The sequence below is a fragment of the Aethalodelphis obliquidens genome, unplaced genomic scaffold (genome assembly GCF_003676395.1).
Source record: "Aethalodelphis obliquidens isolate GAN/ISIS:26980383/991018 unplaced genomic scaffold, ASM367639v1 scaffold75, whole genome shotgun sequence".
Classification (NCBI taxonomy): domain Eukaryota; kingdom Metazoa; phylum Chordata; class Mammalia; order Artiodactyla; family Delphinidae; genus Aethalodelphis; species Aethalodelphis obliquidens.
In genome coordinates, this window is record NW_020838019.1 from 6,720,509 (window position 1) to 6,742,833 (window position 22,325).

The 22,325-nt window shown below is 37.3% G+C and overlaps 1 protein-coding gene across 5 annotated transcripts in view; it reads right to left on the reverse strand.

The window, feature by feature from the left end:
• Window positions 1-22,325, reverse strand: part of RPGRIP1L (RPGRIP1 like) — a 98,731-nt gene that overhangs the window by 3,436 nt on the left and 72,970 nt on the right. For 2 of the 5 annotated variants that reach the window (XM_027092180.1, XM_027092182.1), the window contains 3 exons: window positions 15,020-15,203; window positions 6,423-6,507; window positions 949-1,082 (listed from right to left, as the gene is read on the reverse strand). In XM_027092180.1, coding sequence (XP_026947981.1) covers window positions 949-1,082; window positions 6,423-6,507; window positions 15,020-15,203 — 403 coding nt within the window. Of the gene's footprint in view, window positions 1-948; window positions 1,083-3,614; window positions 4,257-6,422; window positions 6,508-15,019; window positions 15,204-22,325 lie in introns of those variants that run through there. The other 3 variants (XR_003429836.1, XM_027092181.1, XM_027092183.1) reach the window with 3 other exon arrangements.

Sequence of the window (22,325 nt, forward strand, 5' to 3'; positions counted from 1 at the left end):
TCTAATTTGGTTACTTGGTCTAATTTGGTTAATTATTTGGCTTGATCCTGACTTTTGAGCACTTGACACACATCCAGGACAAGCAGCTTGACATGTGAACCACAGCTGAACTACGGTGTAAGCAGAGTGCCTGGCACTTAAGAGGTGCTCAGTTAAGTGCTCATTTAATGCATGAATAAATGAGTAAACAAACCGTGTACATTTTTCCAGTGATGGATGGCTCTGCTGACTTAAGAAATGAGATTAGGACTCAGCCTCATTTCTTCATTTATTGTACAGCCCAGGCCATCCCTGATTATTATTTTTAAAAGTCTTGATTTCATAAAGTACAGTGCCTTCAGCATGTTCTAAATATGTTATATAAGGATAAGGGGTAGAAATTAGGCATTGTTGGGACTCACACCTGGTGAGGTGAAAATCTAGAAGAGCACTTTTTGTCAGGAATCCCTAACTCCTCCCTGAATCCTGATGAGAAGCAAGTGACCAAAACTACTCAGTTATTTGCAGTGACTATATCACCGGACTGTAACATTGAAGTAAAGAGAAGCCTTGCAGAACACACTGTAATGATCACTCAGAATAACATGCCTTAGCTGAAATAAGGGTTGACAGCATGAGGCTTCTAGAAACAACATTAAAAAAAATCCAATGGCCACATTTTTGTCCCCCACAACCCCCGCCCCACAATACTAACAAAATGAATAATTCCTTGAGAAACACAATTAATTATTTTTAAATTTCTGTTGATTCAAAGGAAGGCAGAGAAGGAGGGTAAGGGGGGGATGTAGGGAGAAATTCCAGCCTCAACAAAACATCAGCTTGAGTCGCAAAGGATTCAACTAGTGTGTGACTCAACGTCCTTGCAGCCAGCAAAAAGAAGGTTTTAATAAAGAATTTGGATTTCAGCAATTGCTGGTTGTACAGATTGAGCAATACTTCCACCCATACCATCAATACTTTGCTCGATGATGTCTCTCCCTTCCCGAAACATGTCGGCGAGGTCAACGTTAGCAATGCCGATGTCCTCACACTCCAGATCCTGCTCATCCTCTGGAGGGTCACTGACCACAGTGAAGCGAACGCTGAGAAGGGAAAGAACACAGAACATCGCTACAAAGTGAGAAAAAAAAATCACAAATGAAACAAAACTCCTGAATGGGTTTTTATCACAAACTGTGAAATCTCAGTTTCCAATTATTCCAATAAAAAGAAAATTATATAAGTTATTATATGAACGATTAGAATTATTATAGCACACCCAGACTTCACATGAACACTAATTCACTCTTCTAAGCACTGATTATCATTTATCACTAGAATCTGAGAAAATTACTAGGCGAAGAGAAGAACCAGATGTTCACTCTATTATACATTATCTGATCATATTTTGACATGTCTACTTTTAAGGCTAAAAGGATCAAGTGAATAAAGACCAGGGAGGTTAGGGCAGCTTTTTCAACAGAAATGCAACATTTTCTATAGAAATGCACAACTTTGGAGTTTCTACTAAGCAATTTAACCAACTGTGTTCTATATATTCTTAATTATGTTAGCTAAATGTTGTAGCTCTACCCAATAGCTATACGAAATGTTTGTATTAGTTCAGCAATCTTTCAACTTACAATCATAGCATCCAAGTTTTATTTTACTTTTAGACATATAATTGGAGGGTTCTGATGGAACTGATTTGAATTAGTGGCTTGTGTTGAGGCCAAACACACTTGGACTGACCAAATGACAGGAATTTACAGTTAAGTACTCTTTTGATACGTCTTGGCAGCATAGCTTAAACCACGAATGCTTGTAAATGACCATTTTAACCATTTTCAAAATCTATCCATCCCAAATCAGAAACAAAACAAGAAACTTGTTTCTTAGATAACACTGTTAGGTAAAAACCTAAGTCTCTGGGATGTCATGCCTTGAAAAATATGCACGATTAAAATCCTTTCCAAATGTTTACAGGTAAACATGACAATATTTTAAAATAATTTGCTAAAAGTATTCAACATTTCATTTCTTTACTAAGTCCCTGTTTTTCCATAGCAATAAATTCTGATCAGGAAATAGAAAGATGGATATTTTATATGATGCATAAAACAGATAAATTAAGATTAAGTGGTTTAAGGGCATCTGTTCTGGGTTCAAATTTCTGCTTTCCTATTAATTAGCTGTGTGACCTTGTACACATTACTTAACCTCTCTGATCTCAGTTTCCCTATCTGTAGAATAGTAATGGTTCACTGGGCTCTTGTGAGGATTGGATGAGATGATACATGTAAATGGTGCCTGGAACACATTAAGCACTGAGTAAATGTTTGCTCTTTTATTATTACTATTTTTAATCTAGATAGAGCTCCTTAAGCTTCTACATTTCTAAGGGAAGAGAAAAAGAATACATGGGAAAGGCTTGTCTCAATTGAAAACCGAGACAACCAAATTATACAATGACTGTATCACTCATTAAACAAGAAGAATGATGATGAAAGATATTGTCCTAAAATGAATATACTTAGAAAAGAAGGAATTAGAAGTGATATTTGACACACATTTTACACCCACAAGACTTACAGAAAGGATGGAGGCTACAAGATTGTAGTAATATTAAGTGTTATCCTAATATAATGTCTCATATCTAAGGATAATTATCTATATACTTTACAAATGCATACCATTACCTCCACTGAATATATGAGAATTCTGAGAAAAAAAGAAAAAAAAAACCCTTCTAAGTGCCAGAGAAAGGGCTAAAAACAAAAAATGCAATATTTCTGGTTTAGATTCTATAGAGAGCAAAATGAGATGTCAAATACAAAATTAAGAAACTAAAGTTAGGCTCTAAAGGGAGGAAGGTACACTAAAATAATTTAAAAACTACAGCTTGGCTTCAGCTAAACTGTACATACACATACACGGACACACACAGACACATCTTATCTTACCTTGAACCCTGCCAAAACAAAGAGATGGAACCTTGCTTTATGTGCTGGAGAGGCTTCACTAACCAGCTTAAATGTCATCTCCTCCGGTTTGCCTTCATGTTATTATTACTTTTTTTATTCCTACTTTTTGTTTTTGGCCGCGCTACAAGGCTTGTGGGATCTTAGCTCCCTGACCAGGGATCGAACGCAGCCCTGGCAGTGGTACCGCGGAGTCCTAACCACTGGACCGCCAGGAATTCCCTTTATGTTATTTTCCATTTTAACAGCTTGTTTAGCTTTCTCTTAGTACCTATTGTAATATGTAATTGGTTGATTTGTTTACTTGTTGTCTGTCTTCCTCAGTGGAATGTATACTCCATGAGTGCAAAGATATCCTCTTGTTCAGCATTTTAGTTCCTGATACTTAGGTAGGGATCATAAATATTTGTTGAATTACTACATGAACTGCAAAATGGAAGTCCTAGTTGAAGGCTGGCTCATTTGGGGAAGGTTGACTGGAGAAGGCAGGCCTTGGGCTGGGCCTCAAGATTTAGACCTCAAACGTAACCTGCTGTCATTTAGGAAACCAGAAGGCACTGAAACTCCTTAGATCATTTAGCAGTTTTCATTCTTTCCTCATTCTGAAATAGTTCGTTTTTATATGAAACAGGATAGAAGAGCCTAAGGGCTCACCTGTGAGTTTTACATACTGGAGTGCTGATAGATAAGTTGGATCTGTACAGTAGAACACTGTGAAAGGGAAGAAATGAAACCAAAAAGGAACCTTAAGTCGGTGTCAAAACCATGACTTCAAATAAGTAATTTCCAGACTCCCATTTCAATGTGTTGCCTCCCTTTTAAAGTGACGCTTGTATATTTGCAAATATAGCATGGGACCGAATGCAAAGGTACTATATGTGATTCATTATACAATGCACATCATCTTATGTGTGTCAGAGAAGATTGGCCAAACTTATCTAACTGTGGCTCTATAAGTTATCACCAATGTTCAAGGGGGCTACTGTCTGAGAAAATGAATTCTTATAAACTAGGAGGTACTTTAAGTAATATGACCTCAGAGTACTTAAAAAAGGTGAGAACATTCACTGGAATAACAGTTGTCTTTTGGTTGTGGAAAAATGTAAATGTAAACTCCTTTTTTTTCCCCTTAAGAAAATGATACTGTCAAAGGAGAGAAATGGGACAGGGCTATTCTCCCATGATGGCCCCATCCCTCCCCTGGCAGTCCGATGAGCACGTGGCCGGCGCTCCAAGCCCTCTGCTGTCATCAGCCCCGAGCCAGTCACTCTGCACCTGCAGTGCCTCTTGCAGTATCTAAAATGACATGAACATTTGTGCCTCTGTGGGCATTTAGAAATTTTTAGGGAAACAATGATGGGAGAGTGGGAGTCATTACAGCTATGGTGGACTTTTTTTTATTTTTAAAGTTCAGTTCTGGGCAGTGATGACCCAGCTTCTTGACCGCAGAGAAGTAGATGACATGGCCAGTGCCGTTTAATCACTAGTGACCTGGGATACCCCAGGGGGCCAGTGGTATTTGAGGTGGCCTTGAAAGAAGCTGAAGTATACAAAGTAGGTAAAACCTGAGTGATTATCTACCGTCCTGGGAAAAACAGAACCTCAGGGCAATTAATAGGCTTTTCCTACTCTTTCTTCAGAATCAAGATCCAAGGAGGGACTTCCCTGGTGGTCCAGTGGTTAAGAATCCTCCTTCCAATGCAGGGGACACAGGTTTGATCCCTGGTCGGGGAACCAAGATTCCACATGCTGTGGGGCAACTAAGCCCACGTGCTCTAGAGCCCACACACCACAACTAGAAAGCCCACGTGCTGTAACTACTGAGACTGAGTGCTGCAACTACTGAGCCCGCATGCCACAACTAGAGAGCCCGCACACTGCAACTACTGAGACTGTGTGCCACAATGAAGATCCTGCATGCCGCAACTAAGACACGACGCTGCCAAATAAATAAATATTAAAAAAAAAAAATCCAAGGAAATAATACATGTATTTCAAGGAGTTAAAGAAAAAGCCACTGTCAGAACCTAAGAGCTAAGAATTTCAGTTTCATTTCATGTAACAGAAGATCAGATGCTAGTTTGGAAGCTCTTTTGAAAAATATAATGTCGTTAATGTTCACTTCCTGACGTCTAGGAAACAGATGAACCTCAGTCTCTTTCTCAGGTGGGGGACGGGTAAGTGCTGGTTTGAGGCAGTGAGAGGCTTTGTCACTGATGGGCCATAAAGGCAAGGAGAAGAGGACAATGGGGAGATAATGGGTCCACCCAGGCCAACGGGAACAAGCCAGCAGAGGGGCGTTGGCGAAGCCCCAGCTCAGGGGTTGATGGGTAGCACTTAGATAACTCCTCAGACTGCATGGATGGGAGCTCAATCAAAAGTATGAACTTATTTATTTATTTGAAATTATTTATTTATTTATGGTTGCATTGGGTCTTCGTTGCTGTGTGCGGGCTTTCTCTAGTTGCGGTGAGTGGTGGCTACTCTTCGTTGCAGTGAGCGGGCTTCTCACTACGGTGGCTTCTCTTGTTGCGGAGCATGGGCTCTAGGCACATGGGCTTCAGTAGCTGTGGCTCACGGGCTCTAGAGCGCAGACTCAGTATTGTGGCTCATGGGCTTACTTGCTCCGTGGCAGGTGGGATCTTCCCGGACCAGGGCTCGAACCCGTGTCCCTTGCACTGGCAGGCGGATTCTTAACCACTGCGCCACCAGGGAAGTCCAGCAAGAATTTATTAAGATCAGGATTTTTTCCTTCTCGAAAGGGTATAATTTCTCAACTGACCAAAAATGCAAAGTGTCCTGTTCAAGTTTGCCCCCCAAAAGCATTAAAAATAACATGAAATGATGAACTATTAAAAAGTGCTAGTGAGGTAAAAATTAGTATGAAAGGCTGATGAGCTATTACAAATAATAATATTACTACTGCTTATAATGACGGCAATGAATACTTACTGTGCTCTTACTCTGTGTCAGGCGCTATTCTATCCATCTTACACATATCATCTCATTTAATCTTTACAACCACCCTGTATTATCTCCATTTTACAGATGCAGAAAGTGAGGCACAGGGTGGTTGTCTGAGGTCAGACAGCTAGTAAGTGATAGAACAAGAATTTATATTCCAGCCATTGAGTCCAGAGCGCCCCCTCGGGGCAATCACTGTTAGGTGCTTTACACTTATACCTGACTGACAATGGGATACTTTATATACTACACTGTACAGTCTTTTGGTTTGCAAAGCACGATAGGATCTTTACAGTTACTCTGTATGGTAGGCAGGGCTGTGATATTTCTAGGAGGAAAGAGACCCAGAGAGGTCACATACTCATTCAAGGACACTGAGTGAATCAGGGAAGTAAGGTGTTCTGCTTCCTCATCTTGTGCTTTTCTTTCCCCACCACACCACGCTACAGAGATCTACTTTGTATAAACCGCCAGATAATTTAGAATGCTTAAATGTACCTTCTATTAGGCATCTCTTGTTTAAGTAGTATAGCTTTTAAGATGTCTCTCTTGGCTTGGTTGTTTTCTTTATCCACGTAGATCACTAAACCAAAAAAAAAAAAAAAATCCACAAGAAGTCACTCAGGAATATGCTACATTAGTACCATTCTGTATTTGTATAAATACCTGTTTTTAGAGACGCAAGTCATACCACCTCACTTGTATGCAAGGGAAAAGAAAGCCGCGCTGGAAACCAGAATCAAATCTGAATAGTCATGTGATCTAATGTCATGTCACTGGCAGGTTTACGTGCACACTGTCAGAAAAGATACAAGCAACATCTAAGAGTGCCACATCCCTGTCACTGCCTGTTAATGGCAGTGGCAGTCGTGACAGTAAAAGCCAGCGGTCTTTATTGCTTTGTATTTGAGGGATTTACTGCATTTTCTTTCACCCAAGAAGCAAGTGATATGATAATGTATGGCAGAGAGCTTGTCCTTCCTGACAGCCCTGGTAATTTAATCCTTCTCTCCTGCCACAACATGCAATAAAAGAGGCATCCTAGCGCAATGGGTTGAGGAAATCCACACACTGACGCTTGCTGGTGGTTGGGTGGGGGTACGGCATAGACCTGTGGTGGAAGGGAGAGAGAGAGGCTTTTTAGGGTGTGAAGTTTGTCTTTGGTTTTCAAAGGTTCACGCTGGCATGCAGGAGTGTGGTTAGACTTTACTTGGTTGAAATATAAGATTAGGTAACTCATCTAAAGACCCACAAGGAAGAAGACAGTGAACACGTGAAACTGTAAATGTCTGCACTTTGGGAAAATGGCATCTCAGAGTGTGAACACTCTAATTTTCATTCTGATTATTTTTTCTCAGCTCGGCAGCCTTTCAGCCATGCATTAACTTCTGAAGACATTTCTTTTTCAGGTGCCATTTTGGAGCTAAAGTCTCTCCTGTGACCAGATCTCAATTTAGAGATAATCCCTGATCAAAAATACACAAAGGGTGAAAAGATACCATGACAGTTCTAAAGCCAGGTTACATTGGGAACAAACATATTTCATACTGAGAATGTTTCCCTGGACAATTTGAGTTCAATCTCAAATTATGATGCTATCAACTCATTTAATCGTTGGCTAGTTGAGCAAATATTAGCCGAGGGCCAGGGATGGCACGTGCTGGGCACTGAGTGAGGCACAAAGGTCTGTGTGGAGGTGGGCTGGTAGTTTAAGAAAAGGAAGAACCAAGGTCAAACAGCAGCTCTTAGCTTTTTGCTCTTTGCACGATACCATATTAGTAAATGTGACCAATGATACAGGTTACGGAGATTTACAGGAATCATAAAAGACAAAGGGTTCTTGTAAATTTTGTAAATATAGTGTTTTACTTATCAATGCTAAAAAGGCATGCTTTTAAAAAAAGTCATGCTTTTCCACTAATGCTGGGAGATGGGACCTCATTTGGCCACCAGTACACCAAGCTAAATTTGAACTTTTTTTTTCCAAATTGGAATTTTTTGTTTTTGCTGTTAATTACCAATTCAAGATATGGTAGACCATATCCTTTCTGACTTCAGAGTTCTAAAGCTTTTAAGCCATACTGGCCTACATTTTTTTTGTGATAATTTTTCTCAGTTTTACTGAGATATAACTGACATATAACATTGTATGAGTATTAGGAGTACAACATAATGATTTGATATATGTATATATTGCAAAATATTTATCATAGTGAGTTAACATCCATCACCTCACATGGTGACAATTTTTTTTACTCTCTTAGCAACTTTCAAATACACAATACAGTGTTGTTAATTATAGTGGTCTACATTGCTTGAAGACAAGGGTAATCTCAGTGATTTAAAAAAAAAAAAAAAGACTGAATTCAACGTCTAGCATCCAAATAGTCTTTCAATTAAACTAGACCAGTTCTGATGAATCTCAACAGCTTGAAAAATTTTTTTAATGTGATAAAATATACATAACATAAAATTTAGTATTTTAAGCATCTTTAAGTATACAGCTTAGTGGCATTCAGTACATTCACACTGTTTTGCAGCCATCTCCACTATCCATCTCCAGAACTTTATCATCATCTCCAACTGAAACCACACCCACTGAACAGTAACTTCCTACTCCCTCCTCCTCTCAGCCCCTGGTAACCACTATTTTACCTTCTGTCTCTATGACTGTGACTATTCTAGATACCTCTTATAAGTAGAACCATATATTTATCCTTCTGTGTCTGGCTTATTTCAATTAGCATAATGTTTCCAAGGTTCATCTATGGCATGTGTTAGGATTTCATTCCTTTTTAAGACTCAATAATGTTCCTGTATGTACACGTATATACACATACACACACATACATACAAACACAGCACATTTTGTTTATCCATTTGTCTTTTGATGGATATTTAGGTTGGTTTCACCTTCTGGCTATTGTGAATAATGCTGTGATGAACATGGTGTACAAACATCTGTCAGAGTCCTTGCTTTTAATTCTTTTGGGTACATTTCCAAAAGTACAATCGCTAAATCTTTGGCAATTCTATGTTTAACTTTTTTTAAAAAAAATCTTTACCATTGAAATTGGTAAAAAAATGGTATAGTTGTGACACCTTCTGCTTCATCCAGTTGACCAGCACACTGTATATCCTATTCTCTTGACAAAGATAAAAATAGTGATGGCCACCATTTATTGAGCGATGTTTATTATGTACTACGTACTACACTCAATACTTTCCTTACTGCAATCACATCTGTTAAGAACCATGCTGACCCACATTTTACAGATGATTAAGCAGACCCAGAGAAGGTAAGTAATTTGCCTCAGGTTACCTAGTTAGAAAGTGGTGGAGCTAGAATTTGAATCCAGGGAGGTCTGCCCCATGGCCTGCCTTCGTAACCTCCATGCTATACCTTCTCCTTCTTCCACATGAAGCCAGAGCTCTTCCTGCTGTTTAAACTGCAACCATGTTGTTGGCACAGACTGGGATGTGAGAGAGAATTCCATTGCTGTATCAAGAGAGGCCATCTCGCCCTCCTTTCACTCTTTCTTAAAGGGATATTGCTTTAGATATTTACATCTGGTCCAGGTGTGTTAACCAGTTCTCTTGACTAAACACTTTCAAAAATTCCTTTTCCACAAATAATAAACGCTGGAGAGGGTGTGGAGAAAAAAGAGCCCTCCTATACTGTTGATGGGAATGGAAAATGGTACAGCCACTATGGAGAACAGTATGGAGGTTCCTTAAAAAACTAAAAATAGAGTTACCATATGATCTTGCAATCCCACTCCTGGGCATATATCCAGAGAAAACTATAATTCGAAAAGATACATGCACCCCAATGTTTATTGCAGCACTATTCACAATACCCAAGACATGGAAGCAACCTAAATGTCCATCGACAGATGAATGGGTAAAGAAGGTGTGGTACATATATACAATGGAATATTACTCAGCCATTAAAAAGTGTGAAATAATGCTATTTGCAGCAACATAGACGGACCTAGAGATTATCATACTAAGTGAAGTAAGCCAGATAAAGACAAATATCATATATCGCTCACATGTGAAATCAAAAAAAAAAAAAAACAAGATCAAAATGAACTTATTTACAAAACAAACAGACCCACAGACATGGAAAACAAACTTATGGTTACCAAAGGGGAAAAGGTAGGGGGAGGGATAAATTAGGAGTTTGGGATTAACAGATACACACCACTATATATAAAATAGATAAACAACAGGGACCTACTGTATAGCATAGGGGATATTTTGTAATAAGCTATAGGGGAAAAGAATCTGAAAAAGATATCTGTCTGTCTATCTATCTATCTATCTATCTATCTATCTATCTATAACTGAATCACTGTGCTGTACACCTAAAACTAACACAACATTGTAAATCAACTATACTTCAAAAAAAAAAATTCCTTTTCGAAAAAACTCAAGCTACTTACTGATGAGTTTGGTTCTCCAAAAGTGTACCAAGTTAGAACTACACAGCTCTCCTGCTTGCACAAACAAGGCCTAGACTGGGGATCTTAATCTAGCCTAACGGTTCTTAGTCTTTAATGCGCATCAGAATCCCTGGAGGATGTGTTAAAAATGCAGATTACTGAGCTCACCTTCAATTTCTAATTCAGTAGGTCTGGGGTAGGGCCTGAGAATTTGCATTTCTAATATCTTCCCAGCTGCTGCTGCTGCTGGTCAGGATACCATTGAGAACAAACGTTTGGGCCCAACACTCCTTTGCCTGATTTTTGAAAAGGATCAGGAACTAGTAAACATTTTTTTTGTGTCAAACATGTGGGAGATAGAGACACTTTGGTTACCTCTGATTAGGTCATGATCCCAAGGACATCCATTTGGTGTTCTGAATTAGATGGTTAAAAAAAAATCTACAATTTCAAAACTTGAAATTCATCCTTTAAAAAGCAATTCTGGTGATTATGAAATGTATCAGAACTCTCCAAAAGTTAAGCTATCTACCTGTCATTCTCATCAGAAATCACATTTGTTTAGGACTTGCTAGATTTTGACATAAATTTACTGAAAGCATGTGTCTCAAACAAGATGCAAACCAGTAGTCCAAATACTTGAGTTGATCTTGAATTGTCTACCATTAAAAACACATCCCTCACTTCTGCAGGCTGGAGAAATCCTTATTTTCTTTATCAATGTCATTTGGCAGAAGCAGATGGTTTAATTATATAAAGGGTTGATAACCTTGAAGATAACTTTTGTGTTGAAGTGTTATCATCCCCCCAGTCCTTACCTTTGCCAAGTTTTTCCTCCCATTAGTAACAAAATCTAAAGTTCTGCATCCTTTTCATCTTCTGCATTAAACTTTAATTGTTCCAACAGATAGACCATTCAATGCTCAGAGACTAAAGGCCTAGATCTGTATAAGTCTCATAAAAACTCTGGACGATTTCATTAATCTTTTTTCTTCCCACTGTCAACTCCCTAGAAGACTTTATTCAGCCCAGACAACATTCTGTAGACCTACCATTAATCTTATTCTTTTCCAAACTATTTTCTTGCTTTCTCAGCGTTCTCCAAGCAAATTTTTCAAGCCCAATAAAATACAAATGTTTTGTTCTTGCTACCAGTGTCTAGCAAGTTAATTCAACGTTGATTCTTTTCTTTTTTCTTCTACTATTAGTAGCCCTAAAAAGATATATATTTCGTGTACGTGAAACTGGTATTAACATCTCTTAATAAAGAGACTGAATTAGGCTATGCATAATCCTGGGGATCACTAGTCTAAACCTCTCATTTTATGTACCTAATTTAGGCCTCAGTATACAAATCCCTTTTGAATAGATTCAAGTCATAATGCAGGGTAAAAATCACTGCAAGGTTTGGTTAACCTCTCGCCTGGTATGGTGTTCAGATAGAAGCCAGCATGTACTAACTGTCCTTTAAATTTTCTGTCTCAATGAAAACGTCAGTTTGGAAATAAAACTACTTTCATTAACATTTAATAAGATTTGGAAGATGTAAGCCTACATTTACATTGACCCTTTATATCAAATAACAAGTGAATGGTTAATCATTACAATAATTAGATGAGTGAGATAGTTACTTATTAACCAAAGATTCAAGGAGATTCTCCTGCAATGAAGGAGATGCAAACATAGTAATTTAAAAATAAACACTTTCAGTATGTCCTACTTAAGTGAAAAATAAACTTTCTCCAAGGTTAATGTTATTTCTCAAATTTGCTGATGATCTAGGACTTCATTTTTTCAGATACAGTAGATATAAAACAGCATTAATTTGCTTCTAAGCACAAAGTACATTCCTCTCCCTTCCCATCAGATAAATATCCTTAAAATTCTTTTCAGTTAACCTTGAAAATTCTATATAGTCAAATCTCAATAGGTAGGAATAGAAGCTGCAGAAAGGTACAGTAAACACTTCTAATGAATTAAATTCTAATAGATTACTGGTTTTCTTGTTGATATCAAATGACTAATTCATTAGAAACATAAGCAACTCTTAAAATACTATTTAGATAGTAGGGTATCTTGCAGTAAAAGGAAAACATTTAAAACAACCAAATCAATGCCAACCAACCAACCAATAAACCAACAAAAAGCCTCAAACAGACCTAGGTCACCATGTGAGAATGTACAAAATTCAGGATACTTGAGCATGTGTCACAGGTTTCATCCAAAGAATGATTTGCATTGCTCCTTAAGCAAATGGAAACCTCTGTTCTGCTGCATGGCCAAGTGTCTCAATGTACAACCAATTTCTAAAAAACAATTTTGTTGTCAGTCCAACCAAACAGTCTACTGCTGCCCTTTACAACGAATAATACAAAAACCAGAAGGGCTTGTCTCTTTTCTTGGGTGGTACCTTCGTTAAAATTAGTTGACTAGGGACTTCCCTGGTGGTGCAGTGGTAAAGAATCCGCCTTCCAATGCAGGGGACGTGGGTTCAATCCCTGGTCAGGGAACTAAGGTCCCACATGCCATGGGGCAACTAAGCCCACATTGAACAACTACTGAGCTCGCGCGCTTCAACGAGAGAGCCTGCGTGCTGCAAACTACAGAGCCCATGTGCTCTGGAACCACAACTAGAGGGAAAACCCGCATGCCACAACTAGAGAGAAGCCTGTGCGCTGCAAGGAAAGATCCCACGTGCTGCAACTAAGACCTGACGCAGCCAAAAAAAGAAAAAAAAAGAAGAAACAATAATTTAAAAAATTTGAGGAATATTTTTAAAAAAATTATTTGACTAAAGAGTTTTTTCATTACTAATAATATCGTAATTATGGCTTACTTTTCTGATACTTTGCAGTTAAAAGATCTCTAGGAAGCTTGAGAAAATATTTTTGGAAATGTTCTATTAGATCAAGTCAATGATAGGAAGGAGAAATCAGATTCTTGTCCTGACCACGTTATTTATTTCCCATGTGACTTCTCAACCCACCTGTTATCACAGAATTATAGAATCTGAGCTGGAAGGGTTCTTAGCACCTTATTCAACAGATAAGACAGGGAATCACGAAATTGAAACACGTTGCCCAAGTTCTCGTAACTAGTAAGAACTGTAGATATGAGGAAGACTAGACCAGATCTCTGGATACTCATGATTACTATTTCAAGCAATGAGCATGTTTCTAAAAATGCCAACTGCAAAACAAACAAACAAACCATGAGCATTTGTAATCCTAGTGGTACAATAGAATGATTATACATGTTGATTAAAATGAAATTTATAGGGCTTCCCTGGTGGCTCAGTGGTTGAGAGTCCGCCTGCCGATGTAGGGGACAGGGGTTCGTGCCCCGGTCCGGGAAGATCCCACATGCCGCGGAGCAGCTGGGCCCGTGAGCCATGGCCACTGAGCCTGCGCGTCCGGAGCCTGTGCTCCGCAACGGGAGAGGCCCGCGTACCGCAAAAAAAAAAAAAAAAAAGAAAAAAAAAGAAATTTATAAAACTGGTGAGGAAAAAATATTGGTGTTCAACTAGCATGAGATGGCCTGTTTTGCTAAAGATAATGCAACACTCCATCTTTCTGGTTTGTTTTCATATAGGGTTTTTGAAGAGCTTAATAAGCACTTTTAACTTAGGGTCATGGCAGCTTGATATGATCTTTTTACTCCCCTCTAATTATACGCTGATATATACTGTCCTTAAAAACGTCTTAAAGTTGGTTGATCTAAGAATTTACAGGGTGCCTATTGGGTCTATACTGGTCTAGCAGACTTTCATATCAACTAGCTGATAGGTAAAGCCCTGAAAGAGAACACCTGCCTACTGCTATGAAGGGATGTGTGGGCTAAAAAATGAAAAAGTATTTTAAGAACTTATATCACTCAATTAAAATCCTGAGCATCTAGACACTGGGAGAGATATACATGTATATTGTAAAAACATCTACGTGATGACATTGAGCAGAAATGCAGAAATAATTAGGCCATTAAATTGTTAGAATCATATGATAAAGAAACTAGTAGTTTTATTCTCCTTGAAATATCATATTTTTTGATTAAATTCAATTGTAGACACAGGTGGCATTTTTCTATGATATAGCAGGAACATTTAGAAACATTGTTTTCCCACTGTTTTCGTTTTCTTTTAACTGTAGCATTACAGCTGTCCCTCAGTATCAGAGGGGGATTGGTTACAGGACCCTCGCAGATATCAAAATCTGAGGGTGCTCAAGCCCCTTATATAAAATGGTGTAGTATTTGCATATATAACCTGTGCACATCCTCCTGTATATTTTAAATCATCTCAGATTACTTATAAAACTTAATATTATATAAATAGATGTAAATACTATGCAAATAGTTACCGATGCATGGCAAATGTAAGTTTTGCTTCTTGGAATTTTCTGGAATTTTTTTCCCCAAGTATTTTCCAACATATTTTAGTTGAACCTGAAGATGTGGAACCATGGATACAGAGGGCCAACTGTACCTTAAATTTAATTTCTTAATCCTTATGCTACAGGTTTGACTTTTATTAATCTATTCTGACAACACTTCCATGATTTTATGTGAACATTAGAGAAATGTACTTTTTCCCTGTTCCTTTGGCTTCCTTCCTTCATAGACAAAAGTTTATACTATAAATACCATACCTACCATTGCTATAGTTATAGTAGACCCACTGCCCACTCTTGGGTTTTGGAAGTGATACAGGTGTCTCTTCAGCAGGAAGACTGTAGAATCGGCACTCAATGAATAGTCGCTGGATAGTATCATCTGCAGTTACTGGAGAATCATTAAGGCTTAGAGCTATGATCTCAATCCGAATTTTTTCTGATGGCTGTTTAAAGAGCAAAAACAAAAAAAGATACAGAACAAATAAAACGAACAAAAAATCCTTCACTCTTTTCCACTATCAATTTTAAATAAAACATAAAGGCAGTGGCCTTCACTGATTTCTTTTTTGGAAGGTATTGTACCCTACTGTCTAGTTACACATGATAGATTATTCACGACAGAGAGAGGGAGAATGAGCTTCTAATGCCCCAGGGTTTGAAGTTAACAGTGTCATGGCAATAGTCTCCTGATTTACATTTGAGGCTATAAATACCCCACTAGTAGTCCATCAGGAATGAAGATTATGAGATCTTCATCTCCGATTACTTTCAGAATGACATGTATCAGTTGGCCTTGTTTCAAACTATGTAATGAAATACATGTTTGTCACTGCTTTTATTTACTCTACGGTACCTGAGAAAGTTTTGGTTATTCAGAGATCAAAGCCTGTTGAATACTGTATAGCTACTATGCTAACATAAGTAGCTACGCGAATCCATATTAACTAGGGCTACAGTTCATTCACTTATATATTCTGCCATAACATATTTCATTCAATAAGTAGTAAGTTTTCAAACAAAAGAAAGAAAATTTTTATCGAATTTAACCCATTTTCTTGTAATCTATTTTTATCTCATTTTTACAGAATTAACTAAAAATATGTATTTGTGTAATTTTCCATCTCAATCCTTATTTAATAGATTTGGGTGTCACAAACATTATATGAGAGTCACATATGTTTCCTTGAGTAATAATTTAAAACAAATGATAGACTATGACTTAAAAATTAGATCACACTAAGATAATTCCTCGGTTAAATGTTTACATTTGATTTTAAATGTTTACAATTTAAAATTTGTTCTTTATTCTCCCTTACTAAATCTCTCTTTATTAAATTCAGAGGCATCCTACTATAAATTATATAACTTAAAATAATAATTAAAAATCCTGATACTAAGACCTGCTTATATAACCAACTTTTAGGAATTCATTGTCAGATGTAAATCAGTATGTAAATTCACCATAGTGATTACTATTTTGATATTTCAAAGTATATAATATAATTAATCAAATTGAAAAGCATAGGTACCCTATTGTAAAAATATTCCCATAAAGAACAATTTCCATTGCTGGCAAACCCCCTCAATATTTGATGAAGTAATTTTACCCCCTTCTTTCAAAAGACATTTTCTTTTATTATGTATTCTAAGACACTTTAACTAAAAACCTAAATCTGAATATTTCAATAAGGTTATTTTATTATTCAGTAGATTCATGGAAATTTTACTAGGATGACAGAGAAAATTCCACACCATTCTGTCTCCACTAATACAGGTACAAGGCTGCAGCTGGCAATATTACTAGGATTAGCATAGTATGATGAAATATTTAAAGGAAAATTTTTTCTAAAACCTAATAAATCAAATAACTGCCAAATGTCATTAAAGTGATGGTCTTTGACTTGAATATGCTTTTCATATTCAAATTTGAAAAGAAAGAGATGAAAGCCTGGAAAGGTTACTCGGTTTCAACTAATAACCTCAAGCCCTCTCCGTTCACGTGCATAAAAAATGAAGTTGGCTCTATTGTCTAATCTCACTTCAGAAAAGCCCTTCTCTGCTTGCCGAAGACTAACATGGTAAAGAAAGTATTTTAAATGATATTATTTTTCCTTAAAATGTATTGTGGTTGTCAAAATAGCACGCACACACATATTTTATAATTCTGGCTCAACTGCAGCACAGTGCATAATTAAGTCTTTTACATAACTTGTAATTTGACAAACTTAGAATTGTTATGACAATAGCATAAAACATTCCTGCTTCTGCACAAAAGAATCATTTTTAGAAAATAGCTATAAAAAGGCAAAAGAGGTATACATGGTTATTTCTACATTGTGAGGAGAGGAATTTAAAATTTATCACAGAACCCAATGAAGAGACAAATTAACTTTTAAATAGCAGGGGAACAAAATTTATTTAAGTCGTTTTTAAATTAATAATATATTAACTGTACAATCCCCATATGAAAACTTGCGTTACTGTAAGAACGAACTTGGGCTGTCAAATAAGCCTACATACAAAATAGAATTCTAAATAAATGTAGATACTTGGATCACAGTCAGACAAACAAAATACCGAAACCAAGTAAAGCAAAAGAAAACCCACTGTACGAACCAAAAAAGAAAAAAAAGCTTTAAAATTAATTTTAGGATGTCTGTCTTCTTTCTGGTCTAGATTTTTTTTTCTTTTTTTTCTGTTATTCCCCCCACCCTGACCCAGCCTCATTACCTCTAGCATGTCCTTTTTAATTCTCTAACTTAACTGGCAGAGTTTAGTTATCATTTCTTTGTTCCTTTGATGCTACATGAATCAAGCTAAAATAAATCCAAAAAGGGATAAGTTCCAAACAGTATATATCTAGGGAAGCACACCCTGAATAAACAATTTCTAAACATTATAAATTTTGGCTAATTGGGCTAGCCAACTTATTTTTCAACGCTGGAACAATTCTGGTTGTTCTCATGGCTCTGTGAATCAAAAGTTCAAACTAGATTATATACGAAGATTTTCAAGATTAAGAAGCACATCAACTGACTACCAGACAACTCCAACTTACTGTCAGAAATGAACTCATGATCTCTTCTCTCCCCCAGTCTCATTCATCCTCTAGATATTTGTTATCTCAGGTGATGACGTCACCATCCACCTGGTCACCCAGAACCAGGAGACCCTGGAGCCATTCTTGCAAATCTCCATTTTCACATTCACCATATCCTATAGATCACTCATTCCTGTTCACTTTACTTCCTAAATATTTCAATGTTTCACTGAGCTACAGAAAGCTTAAGATATTTCAACACTGTGTCAGCTACTGGAGATATAAACACAAAACAAGATGCGTTTTTTTTCTTTTTTTCTCATTTTTATCTCTAGAGAAACTCCTTCTTTATGTTCTCACATGATCTGAGGAAGGAACTAATTCAACAGTTTCCTAGTATTAGAAAGTAGTTTTATAGAGTAAGAAGGGAGAAATCAGAAGGAATCATAAAAAATAACTGGTTGGCAGAACTGTAAGCAGACAGGTGTGTGGTACGAGGCTCTAAGTTCAGTTATAGAGGGACTACTATCTTGCTTATTGCATCACTGGTGTGATTATGCAGTACACACTCAAAAAAAAAAAAAAAAAGGCTCCATTCTCATGGCTGTAAGAGAGGTGAGGCACTCCTGCCTGTCTACTTGCTTGCCTGCAGCCTCAACTCTTCTTCTGGTGGCAGAGTTCTTTCCCTAAAAACAAATCAGGTATCACATTTCTGCTTGAAAACCAATTACCCTACACTCTCGCCATTTCCCCAGACCTGTGGTGTACTGTTAATATTGCTGAGCTTTTGCATCTGAAATCTTCTCTATCAGACAAAATTCCACTTATTTGAGGCCCTGGGCATGCATGTACTCCTTTTATGAGTGCATTACTGATTTCCAAGACTGAGTTGCTTCCTCTTCTGGGCCCTCACTGCACTTTTTAGTCACATTGTATTGCATGGATTTGTTTACATATGTGCCTCTCTCTGTAGACTGTGAGTTCCTGGAGGCCAGGACCATAACTTATTCATCTTTTGCTATTTAACATCCTCTCTAGGATCTGGCTCTCAATAAATACTTAATGATATAGAGTCAAGGGACGCTGAATGTCCTCTATCTATTCAGAATATCTTTTATATATTGCCAGAAATATGTGAGGCTGCAATTATTAGTGTTTTCACCTTTAACAAATATTGATTGTATCTACTACGTTTTGGGAAGTTGGTGATTATTAACTGTTGAAAAATGTATAGAAATCTTGCCATTCTAGATTTTAATTAAATAATACTATTACAAACACCGATCAATTTTGTAGAATCTAGGGGTAGGGTACTGTTGTGAGCTCAACTTCTCTGTATGTTTGAAAATTTTCATAATAAAATACTGAAAAAATTTCAATTAGGAGAACTGGAAGGGGTAACAATATACTGTTTCAAATGACAGCGACTGAAACATAGCCTTTTAGACGGATGCAGAATAATGTCTGTTCAGGATTACTAGAGGAATACAACTGGTCATACCTCTGTATTACACCCTGCTCATACATAGGTTAGCCAGCCAGGACAGGCTTTGGGCTTTTCTTGTTTTGTTTCTTTTCTATGCGTGTGAACATGTTACTAGGTGTGATGCTACTTCTCAGTACTGTTTGTGTCCTCTTCACCAGTTATCCTATTAGCTTCCCTAGTTAGCGAGATGTCAGCATCAACATATAAAAAGAGCATTTAAAATTTCTGATTGTGGTGAACAGCAGTAACAGAAATCACTCAAATAAGAACTGTGTGCAACTTCTTTTTAGTTGTCTGTATAGATGGACACTATACTTTATGTGATTGAATGATCTAGAAATGTGATGACAGCTTGTATTACTCTCAGAGAAAAAAACATTAAGAGTTCTCATGATTTTGGCTCAATTCCACTACTGCTTCCTGACTGATGTTATAATTCACATTTTAGGCCATATTTCTCTATAGTATTTACTTGGGCTTTTATTGGCATGCTTAAATTTTTTATGTTGTACTTCAGAAGATCATGCTGAATTCTTCCTCTGGTTTCAACCATCACAGCAGCCACAATGGGGTTGGATTGTTAGGCTTCTAAAAACTAATTCAACTTGACAGCCCTTAAACACAGTATTGCTTAACTGAGAATAGCCTCTGATAAAGGTTTGGAACTTGCTTCAGTCAGTTAGATTTAAATCTCACTATGGTGAGATTGCATGTGAGTTTTATTTCATTCTTAATTCTACAGTGAATAAGCATTTCTTTAACTTTTTAAACTATAAAGAAAATAATTTGGCATATTCAAGTACTCAACATCTTAAACAGATGTTACCTTTTTGCTGTATCTGATTTAAATCTTTTTGCTGTTACTGTGGAAGAAATAAAATATTTCGGATACAGGGAAAAGCACCCCCTCCCAATTCCTTTCCCCTTCTTCCTCATTTCCCCCAGAGGTAACCACTATCCTGAAGTTGGTGTGTATCATTCCCAAACAAGCTTTTATATTTTCTACTATGTATGCATATATATATATAAACAACATATTATTTTCTGTTTTTAGATTTTATATGAATGGTATCACTGTCTATTAAGCATTCTGCAATTTCTTCACTCAATACTATATTTTTGAGATTTATTCATGGTTATAATTAAAATCTAATTCATTAATATTAACTGTTGTATAGAATTCCATTTATATTGTCTATATAATCTCTAGTCTATTTATTTCTCTATTGATGAACAATTAAGTTGTTTAAAATTTTGTGCTGTTACAAAGGATGTTGCATTGAACACCCTTTTATGTTTTCTTGCGTATGCGAGTGGTTCTCTTGGCATTGCTGGGTGATACGTATGAGAAAGTCAGCTTCGTAGGATTATCAAGTTACTTCCCAAATGGTATATAAGTTTACATGAGTATTATTTTATCAGCATAAAAATACTTTGTATATGTGTATGTGTGTGTGTAAATAAATATAATTAAAGCCTACCTATAGGAGCCAAGGTATGTAGAACCTGGTACTTTATAACAAAACAATAGACACAAAATGGAAATGGAAGGTGATGATCTATGTCTATGCCCCTTAAGAATAAAAGTTTAATTGAAGTGAGCTCTAAGACAAGCTCAAAATAGTTGGTTCAAAAAGTCAAACTGCAGGGGGGCTTCCCTGGTGGCGCAGTAGTTGAGAATCTGCCTGCTAATGCAGGGGACATGGGTTCGAGCCCTGGTCTGGGAGGATCCCACATGCCGCGGAGCAACTAGGCCAGTGAGCCACAACTACTGAGTCTGCGTGTCTGGAGCCTGTGCTCCGCAACAAGAGAGGCCGTGATAGTGAGAGGCCCGCGCACCGCTATGAAGAGTGGCCCCCGCTTGCCACAACTAGAGAAAGCCCTCGCACAGAAACGAAGACCCAACACAGCAAAAAAATAAATAAAAATTTAAAAAAAAAAGAGTCAAACTGGGACTTCCTTGGTGGTGCAGTGGTTAAGAATCCGCCTGCCAATGCAAGGGACATGGGTTCGACCCGGAGTCTGGGAAGATCCCACATGCCACAGAGCAACTAAGCCCATGTGCCACAACTACTGAGCCTGCGCTGTAGAGCCCATGCGCCAAAACTACTGAAGCCCGTGCACCCTAGAGCCCGTGCTCCGCAGCAAGAGAAGCCACCACAATGAGAAGCCCGTGCATCGCAAAGAAGAGTAGCTCCCGCTCACAGCAACTAGAGAAAGCCCATGCTCAGCAACGAAGACCCAACGCAGCCAAAAATAAATAAATAAAATAAATAAATTTATTAAAAAAAAAAAAAGTCCAACTCTCCATTGGTATTGACAGAGCCATACGTGAGTAGGGTAGGCTGTATAACGATTAATGGCGATTCTTACAACTTCTCTTCTTCAGGCTGGGGGCTGGCACAGTCATCTCAAAGACTCGAAATAAGTCCCCTAGACCTCACACTAGGCTCCAAAGCTTCTACTTAGAAGGAATTTGATTGGGAATCAAATCCACTCTTCATACAAGTTTTGACTGAAAAGTTTTTGATTTTTAAAAAAATAATAGCTCTTTGGGAGAAATAAGAGTAAAGAGAAACTTCAACTGTTGAAGTAATAATGTTTTTTCTTTTTCTTTTTACAGAGATTATTCCATTTTAATAGTTTTAATAGTTAAGTATTTATTTATTTATTAAGTGACACCTGAGCAGCTGAGATACAATGACAGCATAAAACAACAAAAATCATACATTGCATGTTGAATACTCTACCATTATAAAATTAACACACAACAATTAATACAGAAGTAGTGATTTAATACATATTTCCGACATACTGCTTACTATTTCTGAGATACTTTAGATCCCTACTTCACTTCCCAAATTGGGAATTAACACACACACACACAAATGATGGTAATGTTTTTAACAAACAAAACAAACCTAATCCAGTTTCCATTGGTGACAGTAATCTTTCTTTTCTCATTACGTTCTGTTAAAAGATAACTACGTTGAACAAATAATATAAATAGTGAAAACTTCAGTGATGGAGATCAGACTC